Below are 22,011 nucleotides of genomic sequence, written 5' to 3'. Positions count from 1 at the left end.
GACAAGCCAAACAGAGAATAGCAGGGAGGCTGGATAGCTGGTAAGGACCTGATGGACCGATTGGCCTCCTTTGGTGCTGTGAAATTCTAGGACTGGGTGACCTGAAGCCGGGTGTCTTGTAATGAAACCCCCAGGGATATATCCAACCAGGGTCAGGACCCAAGTGGTGCTGTACACTCATATAAAACAGCACTGTCCTATTGTGCAAAATGTGAAGAAAATGTTTGAGGAGTGAAACAGGGAAACATGCAGCTGAGACAGTGCTCTGCCACTGTAGTCTAGGGCAGGCATGGTCATCGACTCTTACTGACAAAAGAGGCCTTTCAGCCCAACATAAACTACTGTAAATCTTAACCAGTCAGCTGAATCTGCTGGCCCTCTTTAGCTCCTGCATATCTCTCCATTGTGTCTTTCTGTCAGAAAGTAATCAGAGGAGGCACATCATGGGAATAATTAGGGGCTAATTACTGTTGATGACGCATGTTTTGTTAGAGTGACAGTACTTGTAAATCAAGTTCTCTCCTTCAGGGACAGACTGAATTAGCAAGCCCATAGGAAATTGTTCTTTAATCTTGCCTTTTATAAGCTTTCAATTTATTATTTTAATTAATACAACAAATATAATAGGTATTTTTAAATGTGTGATATGTAACCTGTTCAGGTACAGGGATGACGAATTCTGAGGTTATACACTTTGCAGGAAGAATAGAGGAGCGGAATATTACTTAACTGGGGAAAGGCTGCAGAAAGATAGAGAACAGAGGTATTGGGAGTCCTCAGTCATTAATCATAAAAGTTAGAATCCAAGTTTGACAAATAGAATGTTATTTCAAAGAGAATGGAAAATAAAAGTGGAGAGGTTTTGCTAAAACTGTATAAGGCTCTAGACAGACCACAGTTGGAATACCGCGAACCATTTTCCGTTGATCCTTACCACTTACTGCGTACTTTTAAAATTTTTTTTTCTCTTGTTGCTTTTGATTCTTTTGCAAACTACTTTTATACCTGTAAGCTCTGAGAGCTTTGTTTTGTTTTAACTCTTGTCGAATCTGGGCAATGCTGAAAAGCTCAGCATTTATTGCTCATCCCGAAGTGATTGCAGAGCTCAGCTAAGAGTCAGTGACATTGTAGAGCAGTGGGTCTGGAATCACATTTTGGTCAGATCAGGTAAGGATGCTAGATTTCCACCCCTAAACAGCAATCCGGTTTTATGATCCCTTTGGTCAGGTGCATTGTTGCTCATAACTGGGCGAGTTCTTCAAAAAATGTTCTCATCTCGTCTCAAGTTCTTTTGCCGCAAAAGGTTTGACTTCTGATTATTGTGCCAATGAAAACAGTCACTACTCACTTTAAGAACATAAGGAAGAGGAGCAGGAGTAGGCCATCTGGCCCCTTGAGCTTGCTCCGCCATTCAATAAGATCACGGCTAATCCTTTTATGGACTCAGCTCCACTTACCCGCCCACTCACCTTTAACCTTAATTCCTTTACTGTTCAAAAATCTATCCATCATTGCCTTCAAAATATTCAACTGCATCACTGGGCAGGGAATTCCACAGATTCATAATCCATTGGGTGAAGAAGTTCCTCTTCAACTCAGTCCTAAATCTTCTCTCCCTTATTTTGAGGCTATACCCCTTAGCTCTAGTTTCACCTGCCAGTGGAAACAACCTCCCTGCTTCTATCTTATCTATTCCCTCCATAATTTTATATGTTTCTATGAGAGCCTCCCTTTATTATTTTAAATTCCAATGAGTATAGTCCCCAGTCTACTCGACTTCTCCTCATAAGCTAGCTCTCTCAAATTCAGAGACAACCTGTTTTCTGCATCCTAATGTTCCATATCCTGTAGGATACGGAATCTTAATCCGTAAAGAGCAGGAAAAAAAATCTATTGGAAACAGCAATGCAGTTAGAAGATAGATACATTCCAAATGGAGCGCAGAAAGATAAATGACAAATAATGGAACACTGAATATGACTCTGGTAAAGGAGAAATGACAGAACAGTCGATTGAATGATGAGGAATTTATCGGAAGATGCTGTGCCAGTTCAGAGCAGCTGATCTTTACCATAGCACTGGAGTACAGTGTGTATCTGTACAATGGAGCATATTGTTGTGAAACACTCACTGAAACAATGGATGTTAGTGCAGCAAATGACTGATTCCTTCTGTGTTCCTGGGGTGACACATCACCAGAGTTTTAAGGACAGAGGGAGGTTTTGATAAATACTTAAATACGTGACCTGAAGCTGTGACCTTGGTGGGGCTTCAATTATTCAATCTGCATCCTCCCACCCCATTGCCACAGCACATTGCAGTGTGGAGTCCACAATGAACGGCTTCCGGGCTATATGTGTAGCTTATATAGAATTGAAGAGTCATTGTGCATCTGTAGATGGAGGAGGTCACAGTTCAGGATTTAAGACTAAATGTATTGTTGAAAAGAAAATACATTATGTTGACATTTTTCATCTTGCACTTATTTGCAAAAATACATATTCACGGGGACAACCAACATTTATCCTGAGTGAGAAGAGAGTGCTGATTGGTGGGTTGAGATGTTATCATGGAGAATGCAGTTGACAGTTAACAACCAGATTTTGTTTAAATTTTAAATTAGGCAAGTTAACTCTGATTGGTTAGGGCATTGGTAAATGGATTTTAGTGCCAGTGCAATACCAGGGATATGAGTGGAATGTCCCAAAGACTGGTGGATCAAATCAAACATGTACCTTTGGCTAGTCATAAGTGTGACAATACCCAAATAACTCATATTTACAAAACTTGCAACACAGTGTCTAACATTAGTTGTGATTCTGCAATTTGACAATCCCAAATGCAGGAGGAGTTACGTGAACAAGCAATTTAGGATTGTCAGTCGATCCAGCTATGTGCTCAAAGCTGTACATTTAATGTATAGTGTTCTGTCCTTTGCAGACTGAAGAACAGGTGCACATTCAGCGCCTGTTTCAATTCAACAAAATCAATGCTAGCCATTCTCTGGTTTATTTCACAGGGCAACACCCTGACCAATCAGAATCAACCTGCTAGATTTAAAACTTTTAACCAGTCTGGCTGTTAGCTGTCAATCAGGAGTAATTGATGCATTCTCCATGGCAACGCCTTTACCAGTCAGGGTCCACTTATTAACCTATCAGAACTTTCCTGTCTTTCAGTGTGAATGTTAGTGTTCCCCAGAAATTGGTATTCTTGTGAAATGTCCTGATGAGTATCAGATGAAAAACTTTGACAAAATGTCTTTATTTCCACCTTATTCAAGTTCTGAACTACCAACTGACTATTTCAGACTATGTTGCTAAGGGCGACTTGCTCTAGTGTTAAGATGTAGCACCTTAGCTAAGTATTGAATTTCATTTCTCTACTTGATGGTGGCACTTTCCTTTGTAACTGCTTCGCCCCTCTCCATCACCTACCTCCCCAAAACATCGATCAATCATGAGTCATCTATTCTAATATCTCTTTCTCTAGCCTGGTTTCAAAAGCGGCTTGTCACATTCCTGCTCCCATCCTTTTCCCTTGTATTAGTCAAGATTAATTCCCGTAATTCCTTCCCTCCATTGGCCTCAACACCCCTTACCCGACTTATCTGGCTGAAAAACAGAACAAGTGAAAAGGGAAATTGTGAGCGAACGTTGCTTTGTTCTGTCAGATTTAGACTGGCAAAAATAAAATCTGAACCTGATTTAAGAACAAACTCTTGTGGGTGATTCTCAAATTTTCAGACTTCTTTGAGAGAGCCTTCTGAAGAAAGCAGGCTACCTTATTGAAAATCGTGTTTGGATGAGCAGAGATTGGCAACGTACATTATTCTGTGTTCCATTATTGCATTGAAACATAGTTGTTACAGAACTGGTGTTTGATTCTGTTCTTTACTGGAATGCTTCTTTTCTGTTTTCTGCAGACTAACATTTTGGGAACAGTCCTGGCGATAACCGGAAATGTCCTCATCAGCATTTCACTAAATGTGCAGGTACACCACATTCTGCATCTTGTTGGGATTGAATTCACTTGTTTGTCATCTTCCCTCTACCAAGCACCAATTGGCGTGCCTGTACACTGTCTCCATTGTGATCGGTAGCTTGTTGCCATCTCTGCCCAGGTGTACCCATGGCCTGTCCTCCATGGGTACTCCTACCATTAGCCTGTCCTCCAGGTACAATATGTTCTCAGAGGCAGTTGGAAAAGTTGCAGGGTTTTTCCTAACCAATTGGTTTAATCTTTCCCCATCATTAATAACGGAACAATTAATTAATTTAAAGAAACAGTTTTGATTCCAGTGTGATTTCTTTTTAACTAGGTTTTTCTTTCATGTGTTGGTGAGATGTGGCTGTCTCTGGCTAGTTACTCTGCATCCTCAGTTACCTTGTAGAAGGCGGTAGTGAGCTGCCTTCTCGAACAGTAGCAATCCACTGAATTCCCTTGAGAAAGTCAATTTGTTCAATTTGCTTCCACTGCCTTTCCAGTCCCCTCTTGCTTGACTCTTTAGTCTTTGTCTTTTTCTTAAGTAATATTCAGAGTATGAAAGTGTGAAAGTGCATCTTTTTTACATGAGATTCTGAGTAACTGCGCCTTAAAATACACAAACAGCTTGTTAATCTTTTTAAGGTTTGATTACGAGGTTGAGTTTTCAACTGGGTGTCTTCCACTTGCTGATAATTAATTTGAACAGATTGTTGTTGGAATCCAGATGGCATTTATAATACTCTCAAGATTCTAATTCTTCCTAGTTTCTGTGTCACTAATTTCAGTATTCTCCAGGGTTCTACATCTCGGTCACCTCACTGACCTAGCATCTCCAATTTTTACAATTCCAGTCCTTCCTTTTTCCTGCCCCATTGCTCCATCTTCCTTTCCATCTTTGTTCCAGTCCTGGCTCATGTGACTGATAATAATACCATGTGTCTCTCTTTCCGTTGTACTACCATAGGCAGGGGGCGAGGTTTTTCTTGCTAAGTAGGTAGCTCAAGTCGGGAAATTGCCCAACTTGAGAGATCAGCCTCTGTTTAAAGTGCCCATTCGTGCACAACTTTCACTCCATGGTTAAATAACCCTGCAGAGGTTTCATTTCATTTACGCTTGTACAGTCCTTGACTTTAATACTGCTCCATACAGAGTCAGCTACCAGAATATCTCTGACACTCACTGTTTTATATGTCAGCCAGGGCTCCTTAATTAGAACAGGTTAACAGCCCCAATCAGGGCACTCCTATTTGGTTTTGGTAGGATGGAAAAGCTATCCACACCTGAAGGTAAGACCAGACACAAGGGTCACAGAGATAACAGAATCGGGGAGACACTTCTTTGACCAGAACCTCCCTCCACAGATGCTGCCAGACCTGCTGAGTTTCTCCAGCATTCTCTGTGTACAGTTCCAGGCAAGTTGGATAAACACAGGTAATGGAAGGTGGGATTAATGGGATGAAACGGAGGTTCAAGTGGAGCAATAAGCACCAGCATAGACTAAATGGGCCAAATGGCCTGTTTTCAAAGCTGTCAATACTTTGCACATAACTGCATCAATGAGATCACTTCTCAATTTTCTAAACCCCAGAGAACACACGCCGTTCTTTGGGGAAAAACAATATTGCTTCAACTCTGTTCTTTCACACATATCCCCTTCTGAGTGATTTTCTTCACATAAAAGAGTGGGTGGCACGGTGGCACAGTGGTCAGCACTGCTGCCTCACAGTGCCAGAGACCTGGGTTCATTTCCCGCCTCAGGCGACTCTCTGTGTGGAGTTTGCACATTCTCCCCGTGTCTGCGTGGGTTTCCTCCGGGTGCTCCGGTTTCCTCCCACAATCCAAAAATGTGCAGGTTAGGTGAATTGGCCATGCTAAATTGCCCGTAGTGTTAGGTGAAGAGGTGGGTGTGGGGGAATGGGTCTGGGTGGGTTGCGCTTCGGCGGGTCGGTGTGGACTTGTTGGGCCGAGGGGCCTGTTTCCACATTGTATTTAAGTTATCTTAAAAAAAACTATGTTAGATCAAAAGAGATTAGAATCCAGTCTCACAGTAGATTCCAAATGGATTGGAGAGTTTGGAATGGTGCTGGGAGCTTTGGAGGTATTAACAAGCCAGGTGTGGGGTAGAACAGTGTATCAATGGCAGTCTCTGTTGGGAATGTTGCCAGTTAGCTCCCCTGACTGGGTGTGCCCCATTTAATCAGTTTGTTTTTCTCTAGATTCAGGTGAAAGACCAGACGGTGCAGTTTCCATTCCAAGTTCTCATGGATTCCAGCTCCTATTTCTTCACACTAGCTGAAATGATTCATACCCTTTTCCTTGGGTGCATGTTGGTAATGGTGTTTCACTTTGACAAGACCAGGTGCCCCTCCCCGACCTCCCACTTCAGATTCACAGGTTCATTACGGGCCAGAAGGAGGCCATTCGTCCCATCCTATCTGCACTGGCTCCTCACATGAGAGTCTCCCCAAGTACCAATCTCCTGCCTGCTCCCAGTAATTCTGCGCATTGTTTCTGCTGAGGCAAGGAGAAATGTCCTCACCCAGAGGTGGAATTCTGTGCCACAGGTTGAGGTCAAACCATCGAATGTTTTCAAGAAGGAATTAGATATTGTTCTTAGAGCTAAAGGGATCGAAGGGTCTGGGGAGAAAGCGGGAACAGAGGCAGCATTGAATGATCAGCCATGATCATACTGAATGGCAGAGCAGGTTAAAAGGGCCGAATGGCCTACTCCTATTTTCCATGTTTCTATTCAAATAACTGTCTTAATTCTGTCAGTTGAATCTGCCTCCAACGCACTTTCAGTGCATTCTCTACCCTGACCACTCACTGTGTCAAAAATGTTTCTTCGAATCACTTTTGCTTTTTTAAGTAATTAGTTTAGGTTTGTACCCTTCAGTTTTTGATCCTGTCTGGAATGGGACCATTTCTTCCTGTCTCTTCTGGAAAACCTCTCATGATTTTCAACATTGCAATCAGACCTCCTTGCAGACTTCTTTTGCCCAAAAAGAGTCCCACGTTCTCCAAGCTGGCTTCATAACTGGTTCCAGGGATGAGGAATTTCATTCTCCTAAATTTTTCTGCGACCTTCCTCCACCATTAGCACCAACCCCCCTCCCCTTCCCCTCCCCCCTACTCCTCAAATGCCTTCTCATCCTTCCTGAAGTCCAGCGTTGGGCTCAGTACACGAGTTGACGTCTAAGCAGTGCCTTATGTAATTTTGATGTAACTTCCTTGCTCATATTCAATGTCCCCATCAACAAAGCCCCTGACATTAGCTGTTCTCTCTACCTGTACTACATATAGCCAGATCCCTGTCCCCCGTACCCACTTTATACGGTCTCTCCGTATGCCCTAGCAAAATATATCACTTCACACTTTTTTTGTTCATATTTCTTCATCAGTTGTGGGCATTGCTGGCTAAGCCAGCAGTTAGGTACATACAGAGGAACAGGAATAGACCATTTGGTCCATCAAGCCTACTCTGAAATTCTAGCTCATGGCTGGCCACCTTGATTGGCACCATATTCCCGCACCACCCCATATCCTTTGATGCCATTAGTAACCAGCCTCTGAGATCAGATGGTAACAGAGAAGGCACATGCAATGTTGGCCTTTATTTCAAAGGTAATGGAGTATAAAAGTAGGGAGGTTTTACTAAAACTGTACAAGGCACTCATCAGACTGGTAGAATGTGAACAGACGTAGGGGAAGACACACTGGCAATGGATGCAGTCCAGAGAAGGTTCACTCAGCTGGTCCTGAGTATGGGGGTACTGGCTGATGAGGGGAGGTTGAGCAGATTGGGCCTGTGCATAAGAGGAAAACTTATTGCAACATTAGATTCTTGGGGGACTTAACAGGGTAGGTGCGGAAAGGTTGTTTTCCCTTCTGCAAGACTCTAGGACTGCAGTGTACAATCTCAGAATTAAGGGGCACACATTTAAGGCAGAGCTGGGGAGAAATGTCTTCTCAGTGAAATTCTAGAATTCTTTACTGCGGATGTACATTCAAGGCTGAGATTGACATTTTTAATCAATTAAGGGGAATCAAGTGTTATGGGGAAAAAGCGGGAAAGTGGAGTTAAGGATGGTCAAATCAGCCAATGATCTCACTGAACAACAGAGTTAAAAATCGCATAACACCAGGTTATAGTGCATCAGGTTTAATTGGAAGCACTAGCTTTTGGAGCACTGCTCAGGTGGATAAAAGCTAGGGCTTCCAATTAAACCTGTTGCACTATAACCTGGTGTTGTGTGATTTTTAACTTTGTACACCCCAGTCCAACATTGGCATCTCCAAATACTGAATAACCAAGCATACTTGATGGGCTGAAAGCTTATTGTTTCTACAAATTATAATCTTAACTCGAAATCAATTGATCCCTGTATTGAACTTGCCGAAAGTGAGTACTGCAGATGCTGGAGATCAGAGTCAAGATTAGATCAGTCATTCCTGATGAAGGGCTTTTGCCTGAAACGTTGATTTTCCTGCTCCTCGGATGCTGCCTGATCTGCTGTGCTTTTCCAGCACCACTCTAATCTTGACTCTGTCTTGAACTCCCCTAATGATTGGGCTTGCACAGCTCTCTGGTATAATGAATTCCAAAGATTCGCCCATGAGTGAAAAGTTCTTCATCTTCATTCTACATGATTCTGAGATGGTATTCCTGTTTTCTACACGGCACAGTTAGGGAAATCGTCATTGCTATCTCTAAGAATTTTGTAAATTTCTATGTGATCACCTCTCACTCTTGTAAACTCTAGAGACCACAGACAGAGTCTCCTCAATCTCTCCTCATTGGACAGTCTCAGCATCCCAGTATGAGTCTAGTGAAAACCCCCATTGTACTTCCTCTATGACAAGTTGTAGAGCCAAAGGTGTGCAACCCTCTGAGACCGCCCTCTCATCTCTGTCTTGAAAGAGCAACTCTGAAGTTTTATACAGTGTCCCTTCATTCTGAGCTCATCCACAACAGTCAACATCCTTTCCACATCCACTCTGTAAAGACCATTCAGGATCTTATACACTTTGATTTGATTTATTTACCTAAGTACAGTGAAAAGTTTTGTTTTGCAAGCAGCATGGGCAGATCATAGCAAATAAGGACATACAGGTCACAGGGTGCTTAGACAGAACAAGGCATACAGGTTACAGCTCCACAGGAGGTGCACAAAGAAAGATAAACATTTGAAGTTAGAGAGGTCCATCAGCAGTCTAATAACGGCAGGGAAGAAGCCGTTCTTGAACCTGTTGATGCGTGTGTTCCAACTTCTGTATCTTCTGTCTGATGGAAGAGGTTGGAAGAGAGCATTACTGGGGTGGGAGGGGTCTTTGATGATGGTGGCAGCCTCTCTATGGCAACGAGATGTTTAAATGGAATCTATGGATGGGAGGTTGGCTTCCGTGATGGTCTGGACTACGTACACAACCTTTTGTAGTTTCTTACGATCCTGAGAAGAGCAGTTGCCGTAAGAAACTATAAAAAGTTGTGTGCACTTCAATTAAATCACCTCTCACTCTCTGCACTCCAGTGAAAACAAGCACAGCCTGTCCAACCCGTCCTCAAGAGACAACCCACTCCTTTCAGGTATCAATCTCATAAACCTTCCTGAACCAAACCGATACATTTACATCCTGACTTAAATAAGGAGACCAAAACTGCACACAGTTTTCTCACTAATACCCTGTGTAACTGAGACATTATTCTTGTTATGTTCAATTTTTCTCATGTTAAGGATAGCATCTCATTAGCCTCTCGTTTACTTGCTGTACCTGCAAACTAGCGGTTTTTGTGACTCATGCACCTGAGCATCTAAATCCCTCTGCACCTTGGAATTCTGCAGTTGTTCTCAATTTAAGTAATACTTCGCATTTTAATTCTTCCTATAAAAATTTTCCAACATTATACTCCAGCTGCCAGATTTATACCCACTCACTCAATGTGCTTACCTAATTATCTCGATATTATTTATGAATTTAGCTACTGTGTCTTCATTCCCTTCATCAAAGTCATTGATGTAAATTGTCAGTAATACAGGATCCCACTCATTATCCTGACATTCAGACACAGACCCATTCATATGTTCTCTCAGTTTCTGTCAGTCAACTAATCTTCTAACCATGCTAATATTTTACTCCCTACATCATAGAATCACAAAGTCATACAGCACGGAAACAGACCCTCCGGTCCAACCAGTCCATCCAACCATTATTCCAAACTAAACTAGTCCCACCTCCCTGCGCTTGGCCCATATCCCTCCAAACATTTCATATTCATGAACTTATCCAAATGTCTCCTAAACGCTGTAATTGTACCTGTATCCTCCAGTTTCTCTAGAAGCTCATTCCACATGTGAACCACACTCATTATTTTGGAGAGATACTAAATGAATATTTCCCGTCAGTTTTTACTGTGAAGAAAGAAAAGGAGTCTAGAGAATGCAGAGAAATAAACTTTGATGTTTTATAAACAGTTCACTTTATAGGAGAGTAAGTTCAGGAGGTCTTAGAGAATATAAAGGTGGACATATCTGCAGGACCTGATCTGATGTATCCCAGAATGTTGTGGGAAGCAAGAGAGGAAATTATGAGACCCTTTGCAGAAATATCTGCATCATTTATAACTACTGATGAGGTGCCTGATGACTGGAGAGTGGCTAATATTGTACCTTTGGTTAAGAAAGTTTGTAAGAAGAAAATGGGGATCTGTAGACCTGTGAAAGTGACTTCGGTTGTGGGTAAATTGTGGGAGGTGATTATAAAAGATAGGATTTATGGACATTTAGAGAGGCAAAACCTGATCGGGGATAGTTAGCACGGTTTTGTGCGAGGAAAATTGTGTTTCAAAAACTTGATTAAGTTTTTTTAAGCAAGTTACCAAAGGGATTGATGAGGACAGAGCAATAGTCGCTGTTTATTTGGATTTTAGTAAAGCCTTTAAAAAGGTTCCACATGGTAGACCAATTTGTAAAGTTAGGTCACATGGGATTCAGGGTGAGCTTGCCAATTGGATGCATAATTGGATGAATGGCAGGAGACAGAGAGTGATGGTGGTGAGTTGCTTTTTGGACTAGAGGTCTGTGACCAGCAGTGTTCCACACTGATCGGTTCTATTTGTTTTGTCATTTATAGAAATGGTTTGGATGAGAATAAGGAAGGTATGGTTAATAAGTTTGTGGACGACACCAAAATTGGTGGCATCGTAAACCGTGAAGAAGGTTTTCTAAGATTACAATGAGATCTTGATCAAATAGGTCAATGGGCTGAAAAATGGCAGATGGAGTTCAATCTGGATAAATGCAAGGTACAGCAAGCAAAAGTAGGGTCTATACAATTAATGGTAGGGACTTGGATGGTGCTTTTTAAATCTTTCTTCTTTTGCCTTAAAGATGCCCTGTAGTCTTTCAGCTAAGTTAAAAATCACACAACACCAGGTTACAGTCCAACAGGTTTAATTGGAAGCACTAGCTTTCGGAGCGACGCTCCTTCATCAGGTGGTTGTGGATGTTTCGGGCATAAGCCCTTCTTCAGGATTCTCCTTCTCCTTTGATACTGCCTGACCTGCTGCACTTTTCCAGCAACACATTTTTAAGCTCACAGGAGTACCTGCCATGTACATGGTGGGAAGTGTCCCCATGTGTAATGGTGGTACCCCACACACACATATACATTCTCTCTCATACTCACAACCCCCCACCCCAGACAGACAGACAGACAGACACACACACACACAAAAACCCACATGCACACATATACATATATATTTGTGGGGTGAATTTGTACTTGCAGAGTTACATTGTACTTTGCTCAAAAACAGCATGAATCCATGTAAGACTCTGTTAACTCACTTTTTAGATTAGAATCAGTCTAGATATTATGGCACAGACAGAAAACACAGGGGGCTAACACCTTCAACATCTTATCTGGCTAACACCAATTGTTACAGTTCACCTGAGAATGTAACTTTTAAAAATGGTTTGTGATTTACATATGAAAGAAATGAAACTATCATGGTATTCTAACAGATGAAAGACTCAACAAACAATCAAGATATTTTTCAATGTATAATTTCAGTTACATCACACTGTAAACGTTTGCTATAAATTCTGTGTCTTACAATTGTGTCCTCCACAACCACCTGATGAAGGAGCGGCGTTCCGAAAGCTAGTGCTTCCAATTAAACCTGTTGGACTATAACCTGGTGTTGTGTGATTTGTAACTCAGTTAACTTCACTTTTTCCAGGTGCACAGCTATAATCACTTTAATGATTGATTTTAACACCTTCTCCATGACAGAAATCAATCTAAGTGGCCTGTACTTTACTCTTCCAGACAGTGGTATCGTGGTCATGTAGTAATTAATAATCCCAAACCTTGGGCTCATGTTCTGGGAGTGTGACTCCCAGCATGGCAGACAGTGAAAGTTGAATTCAGTAAACATCTGGAATTAAAAAAAACTAGACTAATGTAACGACTATCGATTGTCATAAAATCCCATCTGGTTCACTAATGCCCTTTAGGGAATGAAATCTGCCATCTTTAACTGGTCTGGCCTACATGTGACTCCAGACCCACAGCATTGTGGTTGACTCTGGACAATGAGGGATGGGTACTAAATGCTGGCCTAGCCAGCAATGTATACATTCACAAACTAATGAAAATAGAATAAAACCCTAAGCCAGAATCTCTTGTCTTGCTGGACAGGCCCAGGAAATGAAAAAAGCTTTCTTTAATCAAACTCATCATGTACCATGCCACAAGGTTTTCACTAAAGATTGTGATTAAAACTGCTTAGAAGTCTGCATAGTTTTGTCGTACAATAAATATGTCAATAAATTAATCAAACATCCTGCATTAGAGTAAGACACAAGTGGAAAAGGACCTTGTTGTAGCACACTCCTGTGCAGAGACACCTGGGTGTCCTTGTGCATGAATCACTGAAGCTTGGTCTGCAGGTACAACAAGTAATTAGGAAGGCAAATGGAATTTTCTCCTTCATTGCTAAAGGGATTGAGTTTAAAAGCAGGGAGGTTTTGCTGCAGCTGTATCGGGTGCTGGTGAGGCCAGACCTGGAGTATTGCGTGCAGTTTTGGTCTCCTTACTTGAGAAAGGATGTACTGACACTGGAGAAGATGCAGAGGTTCACCAGGTTGATTCCGGAGTTGAGGGAGTTGGCTTATGAGGAGAAACTGAGTAGACTGGGATTAGATTCATTGGAATTCAGAAGAATTTGGGGGGGGGGGGGGGGGGAGTCATATAGAAACATATAAAATTATGAAGGGAATAGGTAAAAAACGTAGAGAGGATGTTTCCACTGGCAGGTGAAGCTAGGACAAGGGGGCAGAGCCTCAAGATTAGAGGGAGCAGATTTAGGACTGAATTAAGGGAGAACTTCTTCACCTTGAGGGTTGTGAATCTATGGAACTCACTGCCCAGTGAAGTAGTTGACACTACTTCAGTAAATGTTTTAAAGCTCGGATTTTTTGAACAATGAAGGAATTAAGGAGAGGACGGGTAAGTGGAGCTGAGTCCATGAAAAGATCAGCCATGATCTTATTGAATGGCAGAGCAGGCTCAAAGGGCCAGATGGCCTGCTCCTGCTCCCTTTTCTTATGTTGTCATTTGGTTGTTCTTTGCTTTAAACGGAGCGATCGGAAGCAGTGAATGTTTTTGAAGGACAGGTGAGAGGGGTCCAGAGTGGTCTGTGACTTGTAAGTGCACCTCTGTTCATTGTTTGCGGTTGGAGTAAGTTTGGAAAAGTACCATTGCATTATAAAGCGTTTTACGTCAAGTGGCTTTTAGTTTTTATTGGACTAATTTTAATGGTGTATTTTCACATGACAAGAACTGCTTTTGATTTATTGGTGTTTACGTTCTGAGCACCTTGTTGTGTTTAATTGTTAGTAATCCCAAAACTTTTGTTTCTTTCACCACAGAAATATTCGCATATCCGTCTATTGTGTCAAGAGAGCCGAACACCCTATTACAAGAGCAAGTTATGGTGGTGTGGAATCCTCCTGATGGGAATGGGTGAGCTGGGGAACTTTGCAGCCTATGGCTTTGCTCCAGCCACTCTGGTTGCTCCCCTGGGCTGTGTCTCTGTTATTGGTAAGGCTCTTCTGGAGGGGTGACCACTCACCACCTGAATCCCTCGAGATTTATATCCAAAGAATATATGCTGGACATAGAACCGCAGAATTGTTATGGTACAGGAGGAGGCCATTCTGCCCATCTTGTCTACTCTGGCTTAATGTAGTCCCAATCTCTCGCCTTTTCTCAACAACCCTGCACATCGGCTTATTATTTAAATACAGACAATACTCTCTCAAATGAAACAAACACTAAAACAAAGAACTGCGGATGCTGACTATCTGAAACAAACAAAAATTGTTGGAGAAACTCAGGGCTGGCAGCAACTGTGGAGAGAAAGCAGAGTTGATATCTTGAGTCCAGTCTGAAGAAGGATCACTGGACTCATAACATTAAGTCTGCCTTCTCTCTACAGATGCTGCCAGATCGGCTGAGTTTCTCCATCAATTTCTCTTTTAGTTTCAGACCCTCCTGAATGCCTCATTTGAGCCTGTCAGGCAAGGCACTCCAGACCCTAACCTTTTACTGTGTGAGAAAGCTTTTTGCTCATCTCACAGTCACTTCTTTTGTAAAACACTTTAAAACGGTGCCCTCTGATCCTTTCTCCTTTGATTGATTGGGAACAGTTTCACTCCATTCACTCCGTCTTGACCCCCTATGATTTCGACAACGTCTATCAGATCTCCCCTTAGCCTTATCCTCTCCCAGAAAAACAGACCCAACCTCCCCAATCTAGCATCTGAATTGAGGTTTCTCATTCCTGGAATCACCTCTTCTGCACTCTCTTCAATCTGTTCATATTCTTCCTGTCGTGTGGTGCCCAGAATTGTGCACAATAATACAGTTGGGGTCTAACCAATGCCTTTTATAAGTTCATCACGACCTCCCTGCTGTTGGACTCTATGTCTCATTTATAAAGTCTGGAATACTCTGTGCTTCATTAACAGCTCTCTCTACCCCTGCTGCCACCATTAGTGGTGTGTAAATATCACCCAGGTCTCTCTCACTTCTGCATTCCCTTTAGAATAGCACTCTTTATTTTATATAATTTCTCCAATTTCTTTGTACCAAAGTGTTTCACCTCCACTTTCTGCATTGAACTCTATCTGCCACCTGTCTGTCCGTCCATCCATATATCAATGTCATTTTGAAGTTCTACATTGCTGTCACAGTTTACAATTCCCACAAGTTTTAGTTTGTTGCTTGTAAACTTTGAAATTGTCCCTTGCCTATAAGAATTGAGATCATTAACATAAATAAGAAAAATTTCCTGGGGAACTGCACCACAAACCTCTGTCCGCCATTATTTTCCTCTTTCTCTTATCCTTCGACCAGGTTGCTGTGTTTTTTTTAAATCCATGAGCTGTAAATTTGCTCTCAAGTCAGAGTCATAGCATTGTACAGCCTTCAGTCCAACTCATCCATGCCAACCAGATATCCTAAATTAATCTAGTCTCATTTGCCAGCACTTGGCCCATTTCCCTCTCACCCCTTCCTATTCATAAATCCATCCAAATGCATTTTAAATGTTGTAGTTGTACCAGCCTCCACCACTTCCTCTGGCAGTATGTTCCATTCATGTGCCACCCTTTTTGCGAAAAAGCTGCCCCTTGTGTTCCTTTTACATCTTTTCTCTCTCATAGTGAACCTATGTCCTTTAGTTTTGGCTTCCCCTACCGTGGGAGAAAGACCTTGTCTATTTACCCTATCCATGCTCCTCACGATTTTACAAACCTCTATTAAGTCACCCCTCATTCTCTGACCCTCCAGGGAAAGTAGCCCCAGTCTATTCAGCCTTTCCCTATAGCTCAAACCCTCCAACATCCTTGGAAATCTTTCCGGCACTCTCTCAAGTTTAACAACGTCTTTCCCATAGCAGGGAGACCAGAACTGAATGCAACATCCCAAAGGTCAGTTCAAAGTAAAATGCTGCAGATGCTGAAAATCTGAAATAAAATCAGAAAATGCTGGAGAAACTCAGCAAATCTGGCAATGTGTGGAGATCGAAACATTTGGACTTGAAATGTTTCTCACCTCATTAGTTTGTTGTATGGCACTCTAACACCTTTGGAAGTCCATGTACACCACATCGACAACATTACCCTCTGCAAACCTCTCTGTTACCTCTTTTGCAAACAAACACAGCCAAGTGAATTTCTCTTAACAAATCCATACTGAATTTTCTGAATTAATGCAATATTTTCCATGTGACTATTAATTCTTTCCTGAATAATTGGTTGTAGAATACCCACCACTCATGTTAAGCTGGACTGATCTTTATAACTTTCATTTTTAAAAATCTAGCATGATCGTAATTCTCCCGTCTTCTGCCACCACATCCAGGGAGGATTGAAGGTCAAAGCTTCTGCAATTTCCACTCTCTCTCCCATATTCTTGGGTGCATCTCATCAGTAGCTTATCCAGTACTTGCCACCTTGTCAATTTTAAACCCTTCTCGTGACAGAGTTTCCCCATGGCTTGGGGAGCATCTGCTTGGTAAATAATGAAAGATGCAAAGTATTCACCACAGGCTGTATCTCTCACCTCGCCGTATAAATCCCTTTCCTAGATTCTAATTGGCTGTATTCCTTTTACCATTGTTTTGCTACTGATTTGCTTATAGAAGACTTCTGGAACTTCCTTTTGTTGTAGCTCTATATATTGTGAAGTAAGGGTATTGGGAATGGGTATGGGCATTAAATGCTGCCTTCAAAGTGATGCTCAAGAGAATGAAGATTCCAAAGCAAGATATTACAGCAGGAAGGCACAAACCGTGGCGAGATGCAAACGATGTACTTCATGAGTGTGAGAGATATTTGGAACAAAGAGATGGGAAACCCCATAAAACTCAGGACATTTGTAAATTGCAAACAAATCTCAACACCCAATGTAACATAATTTGAAAATTCATTCATGGGATGTGGGTGGATCCACTGGCTGGATCAGCATTTATTGTCCATTCCCATTTGCCTAGAGGGCAGTTAAGAACCAACTACGTTGCTGTGGATCTAGGGTCACATGTAGGCCAGACCAGGCAAGGATGGCAGATTTCCATCCCTATAGGACTTTTAGTGAACCTGGTAGGTTTTTAGGGATAATGGCCAGTGGTTTCATGGTCTTCATTAAACCCTTGTTTCCAGATTATTATTGAATTCAAATTTCATATGTCATGGTGAAATTCCAACCCAGATGCCCAGAACATTACCTTGGTCTCTGGATTGATACTCCTGCAATAATCCAACTACACTATTGCCTCCCCATAAACCCTACTTATTTAGTGCATTTCAGACCTTAAGACATGCACAGCATTCCCAGTGAGATCCCACCAAGGCTCGAATATATGTGTACAGTTCAATATCTGAAAAGACAAGATCTACAAAGCTACAGGGAAATGATGGGGGAAAGGGACAGAGTGAGTTGCTCTCTGAGTGAGTGCAGCCATGATGGACTGAATGGCCTCCTTCTCTATTGTACCTACTTTATAAATTGGGAAAAGTGGTGGTGTAGTGGTAAAGTTACTGGGGGAGTAATCCAGGACCCCAAGCTAATATTCTGGAGACATGGATTTGAATCCTGCCATGGCAGATAGACCAAGACCCTGCCTGCTCTCTCGGGGCAGCTGTAGAATAACCAGGCGCGGTTGTGATGAAGAGCCGGTGATTATTCCTAGTGAGCTGGTAAACGTTTATCCCTTTTCCAACCTTACTGAAACAGATTATCTGGTCATTGACACTTTGCTGTTTGTGAGAACTTGCTGTGCATAAATTGGCTTCTGTGTTTCTGACATTGCAACACTGAAGACACCTCTAAAAATGGCTGCCAAACACTTTGAGACATCTGGTGGTTGTGAAGGTACTATTTAAATGCAAGACCCTTTTTTAAACATTGGTGCGATTTAGTCATCCCTTCTAGTGAATTCAATCTCAATCACATTTGAAACACAAATCCTGCCTGTTAGTTTTTTGCGCAAAGTAAAAAGCCTAGATTGAATGGTAAAGCTTCCAAAAACCTGCAAATCAACGAACAGAAAATCCCAATGATCATGAATTGACCCTGGGGCATGGCTAATGGTGCGAGTGAGGCCCACTTTGAAGGTGCTTTTTTTTTTTAAAATGAATAGAAAACATGGTGCTCTGAATGCAAGTTGTATTTAAATATTTGAACTCTTTCCCACCCAAAAGCAATGCAACACTTTTACTGTTGTATTATTTCAGTATGATTTAGGAAATTTAGTGTAATGGGAATGCATTTGTTGGTGATATGATCTGCAACACTACGTCAATAGTCATTTGTTACTGAGACCCTGACAGAATGGAACAACTTGTAGATCAGAGCTCCATGCCACAGGTCAGAATGATGTCTAATAGTGTGTAAATGAAAAGGTTTGTTAGAATTCCAGACGTATTAGAAACTAGGAGCTGGATTAGGCTATTCGGCCCTTCAAGCCTGCTCCACCATTCAATGTGATCATGGCAGATCATCAACACATATTCCTGATTTCTCCCTATATCATTGATGCATTTAAAATCTTACAACGTTATCTCTTGCTTTCTTGAACATATTCAGTGACTTATGGTAGAGAATTCCATAGGTTCCCTCCCCTGTGTTTGAAGAAACATTTCCTCACCTCAGTGCTAAATGGTGTCCCCCATATTCTCCCAAGGCTGTGTCCCATAGTTCTAGACTCCCCACCCAGGGGAAACATCCTCCCTGCATCTAGTCTGTTCAGCCCTGCTAAAACTCATAGGAGGGCTGGTGCAGACTCAATGGGCCAAATGGCCTCTTTCTGCATGTAGGGATTCTATGATCAGTTCCTCATTCTTGTCTAGAAAATGGCACCTTCAACAGTGCAGCACCCCCTTGGTGCTGCACTGGATTTTATTTGTGCTTTTAGTCCTGGCGAGGAACTTGAACCTTGAACTGAAAACAGCAAATACTGAGATCACAGTGGGTCAGGCAGCATCCATGAGAGAGACCAAGCTAATGTTTCGAATCTAGATGATTCTTCACCAGAGTGCTCTCTCCATGGATGCTGCCTGACAAACTGTGATCTCCAGCATTTGTTGTTTGTGGCACAGATTTCAGCATCTGCAGTAATTTGCTCCTACAATGAATTCTGACTTTCAGAAGCAATAATGTTACCCACTGAGCAGCCACTGGCTCCCATAACAGCTCTGACAATTTGAACATGAAAATTAGTTCCTTCTTTTTCAATGAGTTTTCATCATTTTAATATCTGGTTGTGCTGAACTGGTATTTTGCCAGTTTTTTTTTCTGGGAAGCCTGCTTTCAGCTGTTTAATGAAATTTCACCAACTTATCGCGTGTAAACAGAAGAAGGAAAATGTTTTAAAGCAAATGTTGTAAAGAAGTTGAGATCTATCACATGACCTGATTGCATCAATTTGTGTCAGAATTTTGCTTTCAGCAATAAACAAACAGGTTTGAACATAACCTCCGAGGAAAGGAACACTTTTCAAATTCATGCAATCTGCATTGGAATTGGCAATTATACCTGGAAAGCAGAAACTCTAGTTAGAGGAGTAGTTAGAGGAGTCGATTCATACTGCTAATGTCACTGGATGAGGAATAGAGAAGCACAGGCTAATATTCAGGGGTCATGGGTTCAAATCCCATTGCAGCAGTTGGTAGAATTTAAAGCAATTTCATAAATCTGAAATGTAAAGTTTCAATAATGGTGACAGTGAAAACGTGGCTGATTCGTATTAAAAACCAAGGGACTCTGATTACGGAAGGTTGACCAGACTGGTTCCTTCATCCTGATGAAGAGTTTATGCTCGAAATGTTGACTCTCCTGCTTCTCGGATGCTGCCTGACCAGCTGTGCTTTTCCAGCATCACTATTTTCGACTCTGATCTCCAGCATCTGCAGTGTGCACTTTCTCCCAGACTGATTCCTGTAATGGCAGGACTAAGGTATGAAGAGAGACTGGATTGGTTCAGACTGTATTCACTGGGGTTTGGGAGAATGAGGGCCAGGGCGGAGTCTCATAAAAACCTATAAATTCTAAGCAGACTAGACACAATAAAAACAAGAAGGACGTTCCCGATGAGCAGGCGTCCAGAACCAGGAGCTCACAGTTTAAGGATATGGGGTGAGCCATTTCCGACTGAGATGAGGGGAAATATCTTCACCCAGAGAATGGGGAGCATGTGGAATTCTCTGCCACAGAAGGTAGTTGAGGGCAAAACATTAAATATTTTCACGAAGGAGTTAGATATAGTTCCCAGGGTGAAAGGGATCAAAAGGCATGGGGAGAAGGCGGAAACAGGGGATTGCATTGGGTGATCATGTAGAATGGCAGAAGGCTGAATGGGCAAAAGTGAGGACTGCAGATGCTGGAAACCAGAGTTTAGCTCAGAGTGGTGCTGGAAAAGCACAGCAGGTCAGGCAGCATCCGAGGAGCAAAAGCCCCTCATCAGGAATCAAAAAAAAAGAAGGCTGAATGGCTTACTCCTGCTTCTATTTTCTATGTTTCTTATGTAGTCTGACCTACATGTGACTCCAGTCCCACAGCATTGCGGTTGACTCTGTACAGCCCTCTGAAATGGCTGTGGACTGACAGAACTTTTCAAAACTGTGACCTGAAACACTGGTTAGATGTCTGACTGATGGATCTGGTGATGGCACAGGACCAGGGCACAGTGGATTCTGGGAAAGCTTTGGGCCACTGTTTTAACTGAATGTAATAAAATCACCATTTATGTGTTTTTAAATAGCGTGGATCCAACAGATTGCCTGAAGTAAAGATTAACTTTTCTTGTTATTGAATTGTAGAGTTAATAAGCGCAGCTCCGAATTAAATTAGAAAGTAGTTTGTTATGGATGTTGCTATGGTGACACTGTGTTTGGGAGCTGAAGGCACAGTTTAAGTAGTGTCATTGCAGGCACGTTGCTCCCTAATCTATGTTGCTGGTTTTTATTTTGTCACCCTGCTGGGGTTTGTTTCAGTCATGGATTAACTCAAGCAAACAGCTTGTAAAGAGGCTGGAACAGCAGGACTGGATGTACTCAGAGAAAATTATCATTCATTCTCAGGATGCGGCTATTATTTACTATCTACCGTGGTGTGACTGACTCAGACCCCTTTGGGGCAGCTAAGAGCTCACCACATTGGGAAGAAAAAATACTTTTATTGATGTTAAACCTTCAGGTGCCTCCCAAAGTAGATTTGAAATGGCTGTGAGACTGGGTCATGCTTGGGCTAGACAGCAGGAAGAATGTTCCTAATAATCAGGAAGCCCAGATCTAGGGGTCACAGTATAAGGATGTGGGGTAGTTCCATTGAGGAGAAATAGTTTCACCCAGAGAGTGGGGAGCCTGTGGGATTCTCTACCACAGAAAGCAGTTAAGGCCAAAACATTGAATGTTTTCAAGAAGGGAGGTACAGTTCTTAGGGCTAAAGGGATCGAAGGGTATGGAGAAAACCACGGGAACAAAGAACTGTGGATGCTGGAGATTGAAAACAAAAAGAAAAATTGCAGGGGAAACTCAGCAGGTCTGCCACCATCTCTGGAGAGATAAACACAGTTTATGTTTTGAGACCAATGAGCTGTTCTGAGGAAGGGTCACTGGACTTGAAACGTTAACTTTGGCAGCATCTAGTAGAGAGAAAAACAAAGCTAATGTTTCAAGTTCAACCACCCTTTGTCAGAACAGGCCACTGTACCCAAAACATAAACTGTGTTGATCTTGCCACAGATGCTGCCAGATCTGCTGAGTTATTGAGTTGGATGATCAGCTGTGAATGGTGGAGCAGTCACGATGGGCCGAATGGCCCACTGCTCCCATTTTCTATGTTTCTGTGCTGGAATTGGTAAGGAGGCCAAGTTTCCTTCCTTAAAGGACATTGGTTCACTAATGTATTTCTATGAAGGTCCAATTGTTTAGTTGTTATGTTTACTGCTCACTATTG

At 42.1% G+C, this 22,011-nt stretch overlaps 1 protein-coding gene across 4 annotated transcripts in view; it reads left to right on the top strand.

Annotated features, from left to right (window-relative positions):
* LOC122548833 (NIPA-like protein 2) overlaps positions 1–22,011 on the top strand; it is a 77,305-nt gene that overhangs the window by 18,092 nt on the left and 37,202 nt on the right. For 2 of the 4 annotated variants that reach the window (XM_043687657.1, XM_043687656.1), the window contains exons 2-3: positions 3,926–3,994; positions 13,923–14,094. In XM_043687657.1, the coding sequence (XP_043543592.1) occupies positions 3,926–3,994; positions 13,923–14,094 (241 nt within the window). The remainder of the gene's footprint in view (positions 1–3,925; positions 3,995–13,922; positions 14,095–22,011) is intronic. The other 2 variants (XM_043687659.1, XM_043687658.1) reach the window with 2 other exon arrangements.

The sequence above is a fragment of the Chiloscyllium plagiosum genome, chromosome 4, assembly GCF_004010195.1.
Source record: "Chiloscyllium plagiosum isolate BGI_BamShark_2017 chromosome 4, ASM401019v2, whole genome shotgun sequence".
In the NCBI taxonomy this organism is placed as follows: Eukaryota; Metazoa; Chordata; class Chondrichthyes; order Orectolobiformes; family Hemiscylliidae; genus Chiloscyllium; species Chiloscyllium plagiosum.
The sequence above is the reverse complement of the archived record's forward strand: the minus strand, read 5'-3'. Positions and strand labels throughout refer to the sequence as shown.